Source organism: Mesoplodon densirostris, chromosome 1 (assembly GCF_025265405.1).
Source record: "Mesoplodon densirostris isolate mMesDen1 chromosome 1, mMesDen1 primary haplotype, whole genome shotgun sequence".
Classification (NCBI taxonomy): Eukaryota; Metazoa; Chordata; class Mammalia; order Artiodactyla; family Ziphiidae; genus Mesoplodon; species Mesoplodon densirostris.
The window spans coordinates 88557670-88571562 of record NC_082661.1 but is presented as its reverse complement, the minus strand read 5'-3'; the positions used below and the strand labels follow the sequence as shown (position 1 = coordinate 88571562).

Below are 13893 nucleotides of genomic sequence, written 5' to 3'. Positions count from 1 at the left end.
ATTTTTTTTTTTAATTAGAAAGAAAACCTTTCCTTAGGTTTTCTACTTTTATAGCCTTGGCAAGGCAACTCAGAAAATTTTCCACTAGTGAAGTACATAGGATATATCACTTAGAGCTTAAACAGAACCAAAACTACCACTTGTTTTTCTGAAACAAACCACTCAGCTCCAGTCATTTCAAATGAACAGCAGAACTAACATTAAGATACCCAATTCACTGACCAAAAAAAATTCTACTTCTCATATAATATCCATAATGTTTATGCAGTAGGAAAAATCCTAACATCACAAATATAACTATATTTCAGAATTACAAAACAGAGGGGAAAATTCATTGCTGTATGATATTATATTGCATAATTACTGCCTATTTATCCACCTACAATAATGAATAAAGATATGATCCCTTATAAAATGCATTAATTAGAGTGATAATCGTGATACACACATCAATTTAATTTTGTTGCTCTACTGCAGGGCTACAGTGGACTCACATGTGGGACGACGTGGGTAGGGGAGGGAAGAGACTGTAACTCTGACTATGTATGACAGGAGAGCTCTCACATTCAGCAAGAAAATCTGTCAGGGAGGAACCCCCAAAATAAGCCATATCTATCTCTAGTCTGCATATTTCTATTGATGGGCAAGACTTTTACCGATCCAGATTCAGTAAAAGTCACTACCCTAGCAAGGTAAAGGATTCTGCTAGACTTCCCTGATACCACTTGTACTAGAGTAACCAAATACTTCATAAAATCAGGAATACTGTCAAAATTCAAATAAGTACCTACCAGAGAAGTGCATAAATACACATAAAATATGAAAAATTTTTTTTAAAAAAGAGAGAAAGTGACACTTACCAAGGGCCTGTATAAACCATGAACACTGCTGTCAGGCTATACTTCTAAACCTCATAAGAACTCTTTTAAAAATGTTATCCAAAAAAACAAAAAGTTATCCCTATTTAGCAGGTGAGGAAAGAGTTCAGGAGGTTAAATGGCTTGCCCAGTGACTCTCAGCTGATAAGGGGGAGTACTAGCATTTGAAACTAGAGCTCACCATAAGCTTTCCACAAAATCCTACAATTTCCCTGGACCTTATTTAAAAATATTGAATTTTTACAGAATCAACATTTTAATTCTAACTTAGAAAATAACATTGACAGAATTCAAAAATGGTAGAAAATGTTAGAAAAAGAACCTTTCTTAAGAACTGGACTGGACATAGGAGATCCTCCATAAATTCCTGTTCAAATAAGCTAGTGAAGGGTGGGAGGAAGGACTAACAGCTATAAATATCTGAGAACGCTGCTACAAGACAGATAACATTTTCCATTTCACAAGAAGTTATGTTATAATAATTAGATTCAGTATTTTTACTAGACCTACGTAAGTGTAATAATGACAAAATCATTGTTTAAATAAGAGTTTTAATTCTTCCTGTTCTGTGATGGTATCTTATCAAGGCCCAAGCATTTGGTATGAACATGTTGAAATGATGTGTAATCAACAAGGATGCTAAAGATAAATTCTTAGAGATATGAAGCAAATGCTTCCTTCCACTGTTAACAAAATGACCGAGTCCTCTTCTTGAAGAAATCAAGCTCTATTTATATTCACTCTCCTGAAATGGCACAGGCAGCCTTAGAAGGATAAGTTTATAATAAATCCCTGCATTTGGAAAACACTGTTGCTAAGCATCTTCTAACATTCAGCAGAGTTTATATAATTCATGCCTCCACTGCATAATTAACATTTCATGTTTTCTAAAAAAGTGTGGTATGCTTATCTATGTTGTTAATTTAAAACATTATAAATTTTGAGGGAATAAAAGGTTATGCAACTAATTAATTAGAAAGGCAGCCTAATCCCAGGAGGGATAAAAACATAGACATCAAATGTCAGGATGTGTCAGAGTTGAGCTTATAAACAGCTTGTCTGCTTGAGATAAAACATTTCAAAATGCAGCTGCTCTTTGCTTAAAAAGGTGAGCTACAAAACATTAGGCTTTTGGACAAGTCACGACTTATCAAACCACACTCTAGCTCAAAAATTAATTATAAAGAAAACATAACATTCGAAAATCAGTTTCACACCCAACCCTCAACATTAAACATTATATCTGCTCAGATAATAAGAGATCCAATTGTTGAAAGCAATACTACAGTAGTATTTCCAACTTTCTTATTTGTTATGGAGACAAAGTTTAAAAATACGGAAAATATTCAGTAACACCAGAATAAAAGGTTAGAAAAGTTGAGAGTAATCACACTGCAAAAGACACAGCATCACCTTTACAAACTCTGGAATAGATTGCAAACCTTCCATCCTCTGGAAAAGAATGCACAAACATATATACTACAAGGATTTTGATCTTTTGTATTAATAACCCACAAACAATAACCTTAAGATTAACAAAACAATCAGTAACATAGTTCACTTAGGTTTCATGAAATTCGGAATCACTTCAATGTATGTAACTACTAGACACCTGTGCACCATTTTTATTAAAAATGGCAGAGCTTCCCCAACTAGAAGGCAGTCCAGGAAAAAGGAAAACCACCAGACAGCCAACACACAAAAAGCTCAAAGAACATACATATCCACAAATCATAAGCAAGCAAATGTTCTAAGAAAAACACATGTCTACATTTTTACTTGTATTCTTAATTGTTAATCCTTAACTATTTCCTTAATTGTGGCTTTCTATCTTTCAGAATTATTTTTCATTTTAAAGTTTTATTCAGAACCATTATATATACCTGCAAGACAAACTTGGACACTCATTTTCTCCTACAGTCAGAGACTAAAATGATACAGTAGTTTAGAATAGTACATTACTATCACATAAAAACTCTAGGAAGAAACTCAACACTATCAGTGAGAGAGTCAGAATTACATTACCTAAACTTAATGCAGTTATTTAAATCAGTTACAGAGAATCTCCAAAAATCGGAGAGCTGGTTGGCCTAGATCAGTGGTTCTCAAAGGGTAGCCCTTGGACCAGCAGCACTGATTATCACGTGTAACTTGATAGAAATGCAAATTATTGTACCCCAGCTGGACCTACTAAACCAGTAGCATGCAGCCCAGAATTGTGTTTTAACAAGCTCTACAAGTGAGTCTTATACAGGTTTAAGGCAGGAGAACCACTGGCCTAAATTAATGATACACTTCCTGTTCACAGGGAAGTACAAGACTGGCTACTTCAAATCACTTGGAAAACATTATAAATACTGATTCCAGTTCCCCACCTTCTTTATTCAATTAAGTATGGAAAGTGAGTGAGAGTGAGAGAGAGAGAGAGAGAGAGAGAGAGAGAGAGAGAGAGAGAGAGAGAGAGAGAGAGTGTGAGTGTGTGTGTGTGTGTGTGTGTGTGTGTGCGCGCGCACCTGCATGGGAGCATGCATGGCTTCCCAGGTGAACCTGAGGCATAATGAGGTTTTAAGAACCAATGACCTGGGAATTCCCTGGTGGTCCAGTGGTTAAGAATCCGCCTTCTGTTGCAGGGGACGCAGGTTTGAACCCTGGTCGGGAAACTAAGATCCCACATGGGCAGGGCAACTAAGCCCGGGTGCCTCAACTACTGAGCCAGTGCGCCTCAACTAGAGAGCCCAGGTACTCTGGAGCCCGTGTGCCACAAGGAAGATCCCGTGTGATTCAACTAAGACCCAACACAGCCAAAAATAAATAAAATAAATATTTAAAAAGTTAAAAAACAAAAACAGGGGTTCCTACCTTTAAAAAGAAAAAAAGAACCAGTGACCTATGTCAGTGGCTCTCAAAGTGTGGTCCCCACACCAGCAGCATCAGCAACAGCATCAGCTGGGAACATGTTAGGAATTCACAGGTACCAGCCCAGGCCTACTGAATCAGAAACTCTGGGAATAGGGCACAGCCAGCCATCTATAGTTTACCAAGTTCTCCAGGTGATTCTGATGCACGATAAAATCTGAGAACCTCAACTCCAAGTGATCTGTCTGGAATTGAGAACATGTGAAATGAATCTGAATTCTGCAGAAAAGAATAAATAAGAGACAGAATTAACTTGTGTACTCAGGAATACATCTCTTGGAGCTGGAGTCTCTCACTTTCCTCACAAATTTGGAGGTCAAGGTGACTTACTTCCCAGATAAGCCAGTAGGAATTCTCAAGCTGTCCACTTAAACACAGCACAACTGGTGAACAATGAAAATGCCTCCTAAAAAGCACTGGGTTTTTTTTTATTTTTTTTTTTGCGGTACACGGGCCTCTCAATGCTGTGGCCTCTCCCGTTGCGGAGCACAGGCTCCGGACGCACAGGCTCAGTGGCCACGGCTCACGGGCCCAGCCGCTCCGCGGCATGTGGGATCTTCCTGGACCGCGGCATGAACCCGTGTCCCCTTGCATCGGCAGGCGGACTCTCAACCACTGCGCCACCAGGTAAGCCCAAAAAGCACTGGTTTTAAGCAAGATGTATTTAAAGTCCACAGTCAGAACCATAGCTGAGAAATCTTGTCAGTGGGAAGCCAAAAATTGACTGGAAATGTTCAAAAAAATAGCAGCAGTTATTTAAGGCACCACAGAACACTACCTTGTCTATTGCCACATAACCACTCGGAGTTGTTTCCTTAGCACAGAGCAGGGATTTCTAAAGGCAAGAAAGGCCAGGAGGGGATGAAGCTCAACAGGGGTTTAAAGACAAAACTAAACTCAACTCTGAAGTGAATAAATATTTTTATTACTCTACCAAGAGGAGTGGAGTGGTAATTACATCTCACTATGTCTCCCAGTTTTCACATACATTTCTCAAATACTTACTGAGCATATTGTCTCTAAATATTAAAATTTTACCATGACTCTTTTTGTAAAAAATATGATTCTAAATTTGTGTGTAATCTAAGGTCAGTGTAATAATTGTGACTGCTTCTACTTGTCCAAGGATACTATGTTAAAAAAAAAAGGGGAGGGCACAGCAGTTCAAACTTCCCTAGGCAGTCATTTTAAAAGACTAGGAGCCATTCAACTCTTCCCCTAATAACTCCTCTAAATTTGAATTTAGTTAGAAGGCAACATTAAATGTTCAATTCTTTTTATCTAGAACTAGGAGAATACGTAGTTCAAATTTACTATATAGCTGAGTTTTTTCTTCTTATGCTCAATGCACACATTAGGGGTGCCCTTGTATATCCAATAAGTGAGATATGCCCATTCTATAGCATTTGGAGCAAAATTCTACTATATTTTTTTTTTTTTCTTTTTGCGGTATGCGGGCCTCTCACTGTTGTGGCCTCTCCCGTTGCGGAGCACAGGCTCCAGATGCGCAGGCCCAGCGGCCATGGCTCACGGGCCCAGCCGCTCCGCGGCATATGGGATCCTCCCAGACCGGGGCACGAACCCGTATCCCCTGCATCGGCAGGCGGACTCTCAACCACTGCGCCACCAGGGAGGCCCAAATTCTACTATTTTTAATGCTTATAGAGTTTGAGTTGTTTTATCTTTCCTTCTGAGTCACACTATTAACCAAATGTATAAGTTAATCAAGTCCTTAGTCAGACTGTTTCAATGAGAAAATGCAGTTAACTTCACAATCAGCATTAGTCTGCTTTGTAGCATTATTTCTAAAAACACTGTGGGAGAAAGCCCTGACTAACCACCTAAGTTTAAATCATTCAGACAAACAGGCACAAAAGAGAAGGCAATGAAGAGTGGAAAAGCCAGGTGTATGAAAGTAGCTAATGAGGCCAGGCCAGGTTTAGTGCCTAACTTGGGTACTTCCTTGTTATGTTCTAGTTCATCCTATCCTTCCTATCCTTCTTCCCTCCCCCCTTCCTTTCTTCCCTTCTTTTTTTCCATTTCTTTCTTCTTCTCCCTTATATCCAAGGAGTGTCATATGTACAAAGGCACTTAAGTATCATCTACCACAACCCCCTCAATTTACAAATGGAAAAAACTAAGGCTCAGATAAGGAAAGAACTCGCCCAAGACCACAAGCCTGATTTTAAAGGTATTTTCTACTCAAAATCCATTTTCTACTATACACCCCTGCCTCTTTAGAAAAATCTCTTGCAAAAATTCTAGCACACTGTTAAGCTTTATTCTGCTATATAAAGTTAGAGAACACCACTGCATAACACAACATACACTAGTATTTAAGACAGTATACACAAAACTACATATTTTCCCTACTGGACACTTTAATTTTAAGACTAATCTTTTTAAAAATTACCTTCTCAAAATCTGATTCATTGCTAGATTAGGGGAGACAGAAGATCAGTTAAATACCTGAAAATTTGAAATTATTAAGTCATATTAACAGCAGTTAATATTTATTTACTGCTTGTATATGCCAAGTACATCCTTTTTTTATGTGTATATTTTTTATGTGTATATTTTTATTTTTAGGTAGAGGGATTAAGAGTGATTCTTATTTCATTTTTATAGTTTTCTGAATTATCCAGATTTTTTTCATAAAACATATATATTTTATGATTAGAAAAAAAATTAGCTATTTCCATTAGGAAATAAGTGAGATATAAATTATCAGTTTGTAAATAAACCAGTTATTAAATCCATCAGTACAGAATCACTACAGCAAATCACTCTCACCTGCTTCATTACACAACGCTTTCAAGTCTGCTCCAACGTATCCATGAGCATTATTTGCCAGCTGTAGCAATTCAGCTTCAGTGAGCAAATGGGGCACTCTTCGAAGCAGTTTCTGGAGGATATCTAGCCGGTCTTGTGCATTCGGAACGCCAATCTCAATTTCTTTATCAAACCGTCCAGGTCTTCGGAGTGCAGCATCCAAAGCATGGGGGCGATTTGTGGCCCCAAGAACCAACACCTGTCCTTCACTTCCTTCCTAACAAAACAAATTAAAATATATTACAGGGGCTTCCCTGGTGGCGCAGCGGTTGAGAGTCCGCCTGCCGATGCAGGAGACATGGGTTCGTGCCCCGGTCCGGGAAAACCCCACATGCCGCAGAGCGGCTGGGCCCGTGAGCCATGGCCGCTGAGCCTGCGCATCCGGAGCCTGTGCTCCGCAACGGGAGAGGCCACAGCAGTGAGAGGCCCGCATACCACACACACACACACACACAAAAAAATATATATATATATATACACACACACACACACACACATATTCTTCTAAAAGTAAAAAAATAAAAAAATTATGCACTCGCTATATAGACAAGGATAGATCTAACTGTCCAGGCTGCTAAGTCCTATCCCTTATTTCTCAAATTTTGTCATTCATCCCATATTTCCCAAAGCTCAGTCTAAATTCTCCCTTACCTAGAAAGTTTTCCAATACTTAACTCTCTATCTACTGTAAGTGATGTCTCTCCCACTTCTAGCATCTTAACTACACAATTCTCATGAATAACAACATATATACCCTATACCATATAGTTTTAATTTGTTTAATTGTTTTAAGTTGTCCTTTTCCCTACTTGAAAGCAAAGATTATGACCTACACGTTTCAAACAGAACAAGGCTCTATTACGCAGTTGTCTAAGAAATCTTCCTCACATTCACACTGTTTCTATTTTGTTTTGATAAATATTCAAATTCCTGAAAATACACACAACAATATAACCAACATCCAAGTATCAGATACCCTTGAATACATACGGATTTTTACTCTGAGAATAAAATTTGGAACAACAAATTATAAAGAACTGTGTTCACGATGAGCCACCTATAGAAATTAGCCAACATTCTACTCAGAAGACCCAAGTGTAATCTCACAGAGACAAGCTTAACTGGAATGTGATCTGAAGTAAGAAAACTCAAACCTAATCAACTATACTGGATGTGCCAACAGGAAGTGCACGGATTACAGTGAATCTATGAATTATGAGTTTAGAAGACAAAAATACAGGCCCTTAAACATTTTCAGGCTAAAACATCAGCGTCACATGCTCCCAGTCCTGCCCAAAGGCAAGAACATAAGTTCACAGCACGTCTATCCCAGTGGCAGAGAAAGAGGTAGCAATGACATAGTAATTAAGATCCTCCAACACAGAGCCTCCTGATTTCCTACTCACCAAAGTCCATTCTAATTGTAATACAGCTCTCCACATATATTTTTCTTCAGGATGAAAAGAGAGCCGTTCATAAACTAAGTATTTGGTCAGCTTAATAATTATATTTTTCTTTTTCTTTTTCTTTTTTAAAACTCTTTTCATTGAAGTATAGTTGATAATAATTATACTTCTTATCATAAATGGACGAACTGGTGTCCCAGTTTATGTATCAGTCTCTTGTGAGTGTTGTTATTATGGATCTATCCTCAGAGCTCCACTATCTCCAACATACTAACAACACTGAATCCTCCAGCTCTCTAAGTTCAGGACTGAACCTGGGACATTATGATCACACCTAGGTAGTGCCCTAAGACTGAGAACCAGATGGTAATCCAGCTTCCTGCAGGTTACAACCCTTCTCTTATGTTACTCTTAAAATTGTAACACAGGTTAGCAACCAATAGAGACAATACCAAACGTTCCCATCATTTTCACATGTTCAGTTTCTACCAATAGTCAGTAAAACCAAAAAGTTCGAATTGTCCAGTTTTTCAATGTGCAAAAGACTAGGGACTCCATGATTTCTAAAATTTCTTTTGGTTCTGACATATTATGATTCTAAAAATATGAGTTATTTACAATCTTGTATAAGAAGTGTATTCTTCTGATAAATGCCTAACAGGAGTCTGAGAGAATTTTTCTTCATTCCTCTTCCCTATTAGTCCTATGGATCTCCCTTTCATAATCAGCATATAGTTTTTATTAATATAAGACTGTATGCACTATTAAAGAATCTGGTAACATGACTAAATTCTTTTTAAATGTTGTACAAACACATTTCCCATTATTCTCACTTCCTGTCCTTTCACTTGCCCAACTTAGAGCCCCCAAAGAATCAATTTTTACAAGAGTAATAAGACTTACTCATGAAATTTCTTAGCAAATTCCCCTTAAATTTAATTGCTAAATTTTCCTTACTGACTTGGGCTTCAGGTTTTTAGGTTAATACCATTTATTATAAATCTATCATTGTATATAATTTTATATGCTAGAAAAATATGCCAGGTTATACTGTCCTAGCTGTTACTAAGAAATCATGAAGAAAATTATTTTATGGGTCTTTCCTCTAGTTTTTACAGCTAATATTTCTTCCTTACCCTAGAGTATCCAAAAAACTCAGACATATTTGACAGTTTTTGCCACTACATGCATATTATTAAGAAAATAGCCCCTCCTACAGAAATCAATACTGGTGCTGTACTTACTGAACCAATACCATCCATCAGTGTTAAGAGTGAAGCTACAACTCTTTTCTCCACTTCATTCTGAGCCCCTTCTCTTTTAGGGCAGAGTGCATCCAGCTCATCAATAAAAATAATTGATGGGTGCCTAAAAATAAACAAGTAAAATGAATTCTCTAATATATATTTAATTTTTAAATGATATGTTGCACTGCAGTTAAAAAATTGAAATTGTTTTAATTTTTTGACTGAAATGCAATGCATCAAATTTAGGACTTAATTAATAATATTAAAGACAAAAGCAATAAGATGTTAAGCTGAAAAATCTTAGATTAATTCTAGCCTAAATTATTAACTCACCAATATCACATTCTAGTAGATCTGCCCTCAATAAAAAGCAGAGTACTGAGAACACGTATTGCTCATGAGATGACAGTCTATGCCCAGACAGAACTTGCCCACTAATGCTCACTAAATTGCTATGCCTGGATCAATTCAGAAGCTGAGGCCAGTGATGCTATTCCTTGGAGACGGTTTAAAGTTCCAAGGGATAGAAAGTAGAAATGCTCTTTTTAAAAAATCTACTAAAAAAACAACTTTCAAGATGACCAATTCTCCCATACAAAGATGTAAATTCTCTCCTAAGAGGAAGTCTCAACTTCCAGTAACAAATTAATAGTGACAACAGGGCTTCCCTGGTGGCACAGTGGTTGAGAGTCCACCTGCTGATGCAGGGGACACGGGTTCGTGTCCCGGTCCGGGAAGATCCCACATGCCGCGGAGCAGCTAGGCCCATGAGCCATGGCTGCTGAGCCGGCGCATCCGGAGCCTGTGCTCCGCAACGGGAGAGGCCACAACAGTTAGAGGCCCGCGTACCGCAAAAAAAAAAAAAAAAAAAAATAGTAACAAAAACATAGTAAACAATAAGGTATACCACTGGTTCTCAAATCTTCAGTATTTGGAGTAAAGACTACTTATTTTATCTACTGGGTGAAAAAAAAACTTTAAAAATGGAAGTTTTGATAAGAGAGCAGTAATTATGGTAGGTTACATACCAAAACAATGGAAGAGACATAGCCATATTATGAATAAAACTACATAAGACCAAGTTACAGGCCACTCGTTAATACTCCTTGCAATGTAACAATGGTAGCCTAAACTGAGAAATGATTAGTAAGAATCATTTTTAAAGCAAAAGATTTGTCACTTTGAAGCAAACTGTAATAAAACAAAGTTTTAAGCCTAAAGGGCAACTGTAATAGTCTATTGAGATTAGATGTACCCAAAAGAAAGAAAATCATAAATTTATATGCTCAAGCAAATTCACATGACTTATCAGACAGCACTGTCTTAATTCTTTTACCTTATGTAATTTTTAAAATTGAGATATTGACATATAACATTACTTTCAGTTACACAACATAATGATTCAACATTTGTATTTATGTATCATGAAATGATTACCACAATAATTCTAATTCATGTTGTCTCCGTACAGTTATAAAATTATTTTTCTTATAATGAGAACTGTTAAAATCTACTCTTTGCAACTTTCAAATGTGCAATACAGTATTATTAACTACAGTCACCATGCTGTAGATAACAACCCCATGATTTATTTTATAACTGGAAGCTTGTACCTTTTGCTACGTTATGTAATTTAATAACTTATTTCTCACATTTCCAAAACAATATTAGAATTAGATTAGATAGAACTTCATTAAACTTACAATCTACTTCCAGTGCTATCACTATTATTTTTGTTCTATTCTTTCATGCTTCGTATAAAGTACTACTATCTCTACTTTCATTAATACAGCCTTGACTACTAATTCCAAACATCCAAAAATAAAGAATACCGCAGAGTGGCTTCAGCAAATATCTGACGTAACCTTGCTTCAGTCTCCCCATAGAATCTGTAACAAATAAAATACATATAAGGACCAACTCTTATCATTTTTAAAGCTCTGTCTATAAAAGCTCACCTGACTTTTCAAATTTTCCACATTACTTAATACTACTTTCAAAAATTATTTTCCAAACTTAATGTTTATACACATTTAAAAAAGCAAATTTAAAATATTTCAATGTGTGAAATATCCAGACAGAATACTATTGAGCCATTTTTTAAAAACCACATTTAGAAGTATATCTAATAATATTGTTTGGTCTATTAAATTATGCACTTACTTGCTAATAATTTCTGGGCCATTAATTACAGAAACATAGGCACCAACTTCATTAGCAACAGCCCTGGCAATCATTGTCTTTCCAGTACCTGGAGGGCCATAGAGCAACACTCCTCTAGGGGGAGGAATTCCTAGAAGAAAAAGCAGAGAACACTGGATGCAGCATTACTAGGTTGCTTGTAAGTGTTGTCATATGACTTCAAACAGGAGTTATAAAATAACTTTACCTTGCACAAAAACTAAAGTAAGAGTCAGAACTTCCCTTTCCCCATAGAAAAATGTACTAACTAGCCCAAACGCTGATCTCAAGCAATGACTTTTTCTCTGTAGACCCAACCAGGCCAGACTGGTTAGTAAAAAAAACTGGTTTAACACCCACACTATTGACATGCCCCATCCCACACAGCACAGTTCAATGATCAAAAAACAAAGCCTGGGGCCTCCCTGGTGGCGCAGTGGTTGAGAGTCCGCCTGCCGATGCAGGGGATACGGGTTCGTGCCCCGGTCTGGGAGGATCCCATATGCCGCGGAGCGGCTGGGCCCGTGAGCCATGGCCGCTGGGCCTGCGCATCCGGAGCCTGTGCTCCGCAACGGGAGAGGCCACAACAGTGAGAGGCCCGCATACCGCAAAAAAAAAAAAAAAACAAAGCCTGAACAACAAGAAGGGCATCCAAAATAAGCCACCAACCCCAATTTTTATCCAACTAGCCATCTCAGAGTATATAAGCCTTATCAGGGTTCATTTTATATGTGAATCCAAGTATTCATTATATATATAGATATAGGTATAGATATTCATGAAAAAAGAAAAGGCAAAAAGCAGAGAAAGACACGGTATGCACCAAATGTATGCAGAGGATCTGGGCCGTTAACAAGGCAGAAGAAGCCCTGAGTTTTCTAAAAGCCAAGTCACTCCCTCAACTACTTGTTTCAATGCAAAGAGATCTGCACCCAGCTACATTTCCTAACAAAGAAGTTTTATCCAAACTATTTAAATGTTTATTTTTTTAGTCATTACGGCTAATCTAGCATGACAAGATACTTACTCTAGATCTAATACAAACAACTGTGGAAGTGTGCAGTTAAGAGAGACAAGGCTACAACTAACTCACATTACAAGCTGAAGAGACCAAGCATAGAAAAAGGCCGACTTAACTGGCATCTCCTACCACACCTCCCACTCAGGAAAGAAAAACAGGAAAAGAGGGTGAACAATTATTAGGTAAGTGAAATGAGCCAACTGCTTTTTAGTTTGAATTTAACATTTCTGGGTGTAATACACTGAAGAAATCATACCATAACTCTTGAAAAGCTCAGGCTGTTTGAGAGGTAATTCAATTATTTCTCTAATTTCTTTCAGCTGACTATTTAAGCCACCAATCATGTCATAAGTTACTTTTAATTGGTTGTCTTGATCTTTTGAATTTGTACGAATCTTTGTAAAATTGACTCTTGTTGTCGAAGAAATAAAATAAAAGGTATCGGTGTTGCACTGTGCGCCCACGCTGGGTGACTTTAGCAATCTCTCTTCATTGACAGGTTGCTCATTTCCTTCTCTGGCAGACTGAGAACGACGTTTAAGACCTGTGACTGCCTCTAGTCCAAGTCCACTGCCATTCCCAGGACTCTGTGTAACACCTGACGAAACGCCACCAGCTTTATTTATCATTCTGCCATCTCCTGGTTTGTAAGGAGTACTGCTTGATGTTGGGTTTTGGGGCACTTCCAGACCTAACTGGCTTAGCTGTAAGGATATATCCAGGGTACTAGCTTCCACGCTGGATGGCATGGAGGCCATTCCCCGGGCAACAGTGTCAGAGTCATTCGGAGCCCTTCTCAACATGGCGCCATCTGCTCCTTTCACTCGCAACACTTGCAACTTGCATGGTCGTCCATAGAATGTACAATACAGAAAGTTGCCTGGTAAAACAATCTTGCCATCTGGAAAACAATTTATTAAATATATACGTTAGCACAATTTTTCACCCATTTAAAGTTTAAATAGCAATTTATGTCATCTATTAACAAAACTATCTGACTGAAAAGACTAAATCAAAGATGGAAGTATTAATAAAACAACTGTTACGAAAAACAGAGGACCTAATATCCCCCTATGATATGGCACTATCTGGAGACAGAAGGTCAAGCTAATTCTCTGAAATCCTCTACACTCAGTACATTTAGGATTCTATCAGCTATAACCCCATAGAGCCAGGCATTCCATGTTCAGTAACAAACCAAGCTAAAATGGCACACCTACACCAACACTCCAAGATAACATACCTGACCAGAAAGAAGAGAGTTCAAGGGTTAAAAGTCTTAGTTCTACCACTGACTTTGCTCACAGTTAAGTCAAAAATTCTCTCCACTGCTCAGCTACCAATCAATTACTTGGCAGTTGGGGGTGGGGGGCGGCAGCAGATACTACATCCCTATCTTAAAAGGACGTTCA

The 13893-nt window shown here is 37.8% G+C and overlaps 1 protein-coding gene across 2 annotated transcripts in view; it reads right to left on the bottom strand.

The window, feature by feature from the left end:
* The window catches only part of AFG2A (AFG2 AAA ATPase homolog A), a 348297-nt gene that overhangs the window by 322975 nt on the left and 11429 nt on the right, over positions 1 to 13893 (bottom strand). For both annotated transcript variants that reach the window (XM_060105705.1, XM_060105706.1), the window contains exons 5-9: positions 12738 to 13382; positions 11443 to 11572; positions 11112 to 11168; positions 9277 to 9400; positions 6588 to 6843 (exon numbers count right to left, since the gene is read on the bottom strand). In XM_060105705.1, the coding sequence (XP_059961688.1) occupies positions 6588 to 6843; positions 9277 to 9400; positions 11112 to 11168; positions 11443 to 11572; positions 12738 to 13382 (1212 nt within the window). The remainder of the gene's footprint in view (positions 1 to 6587; positions 6844 to 9276; positions 9401 to 11111; positions 11169 to 11442; positions 11573 to 12737; positions 13383 to 13893) is intronic.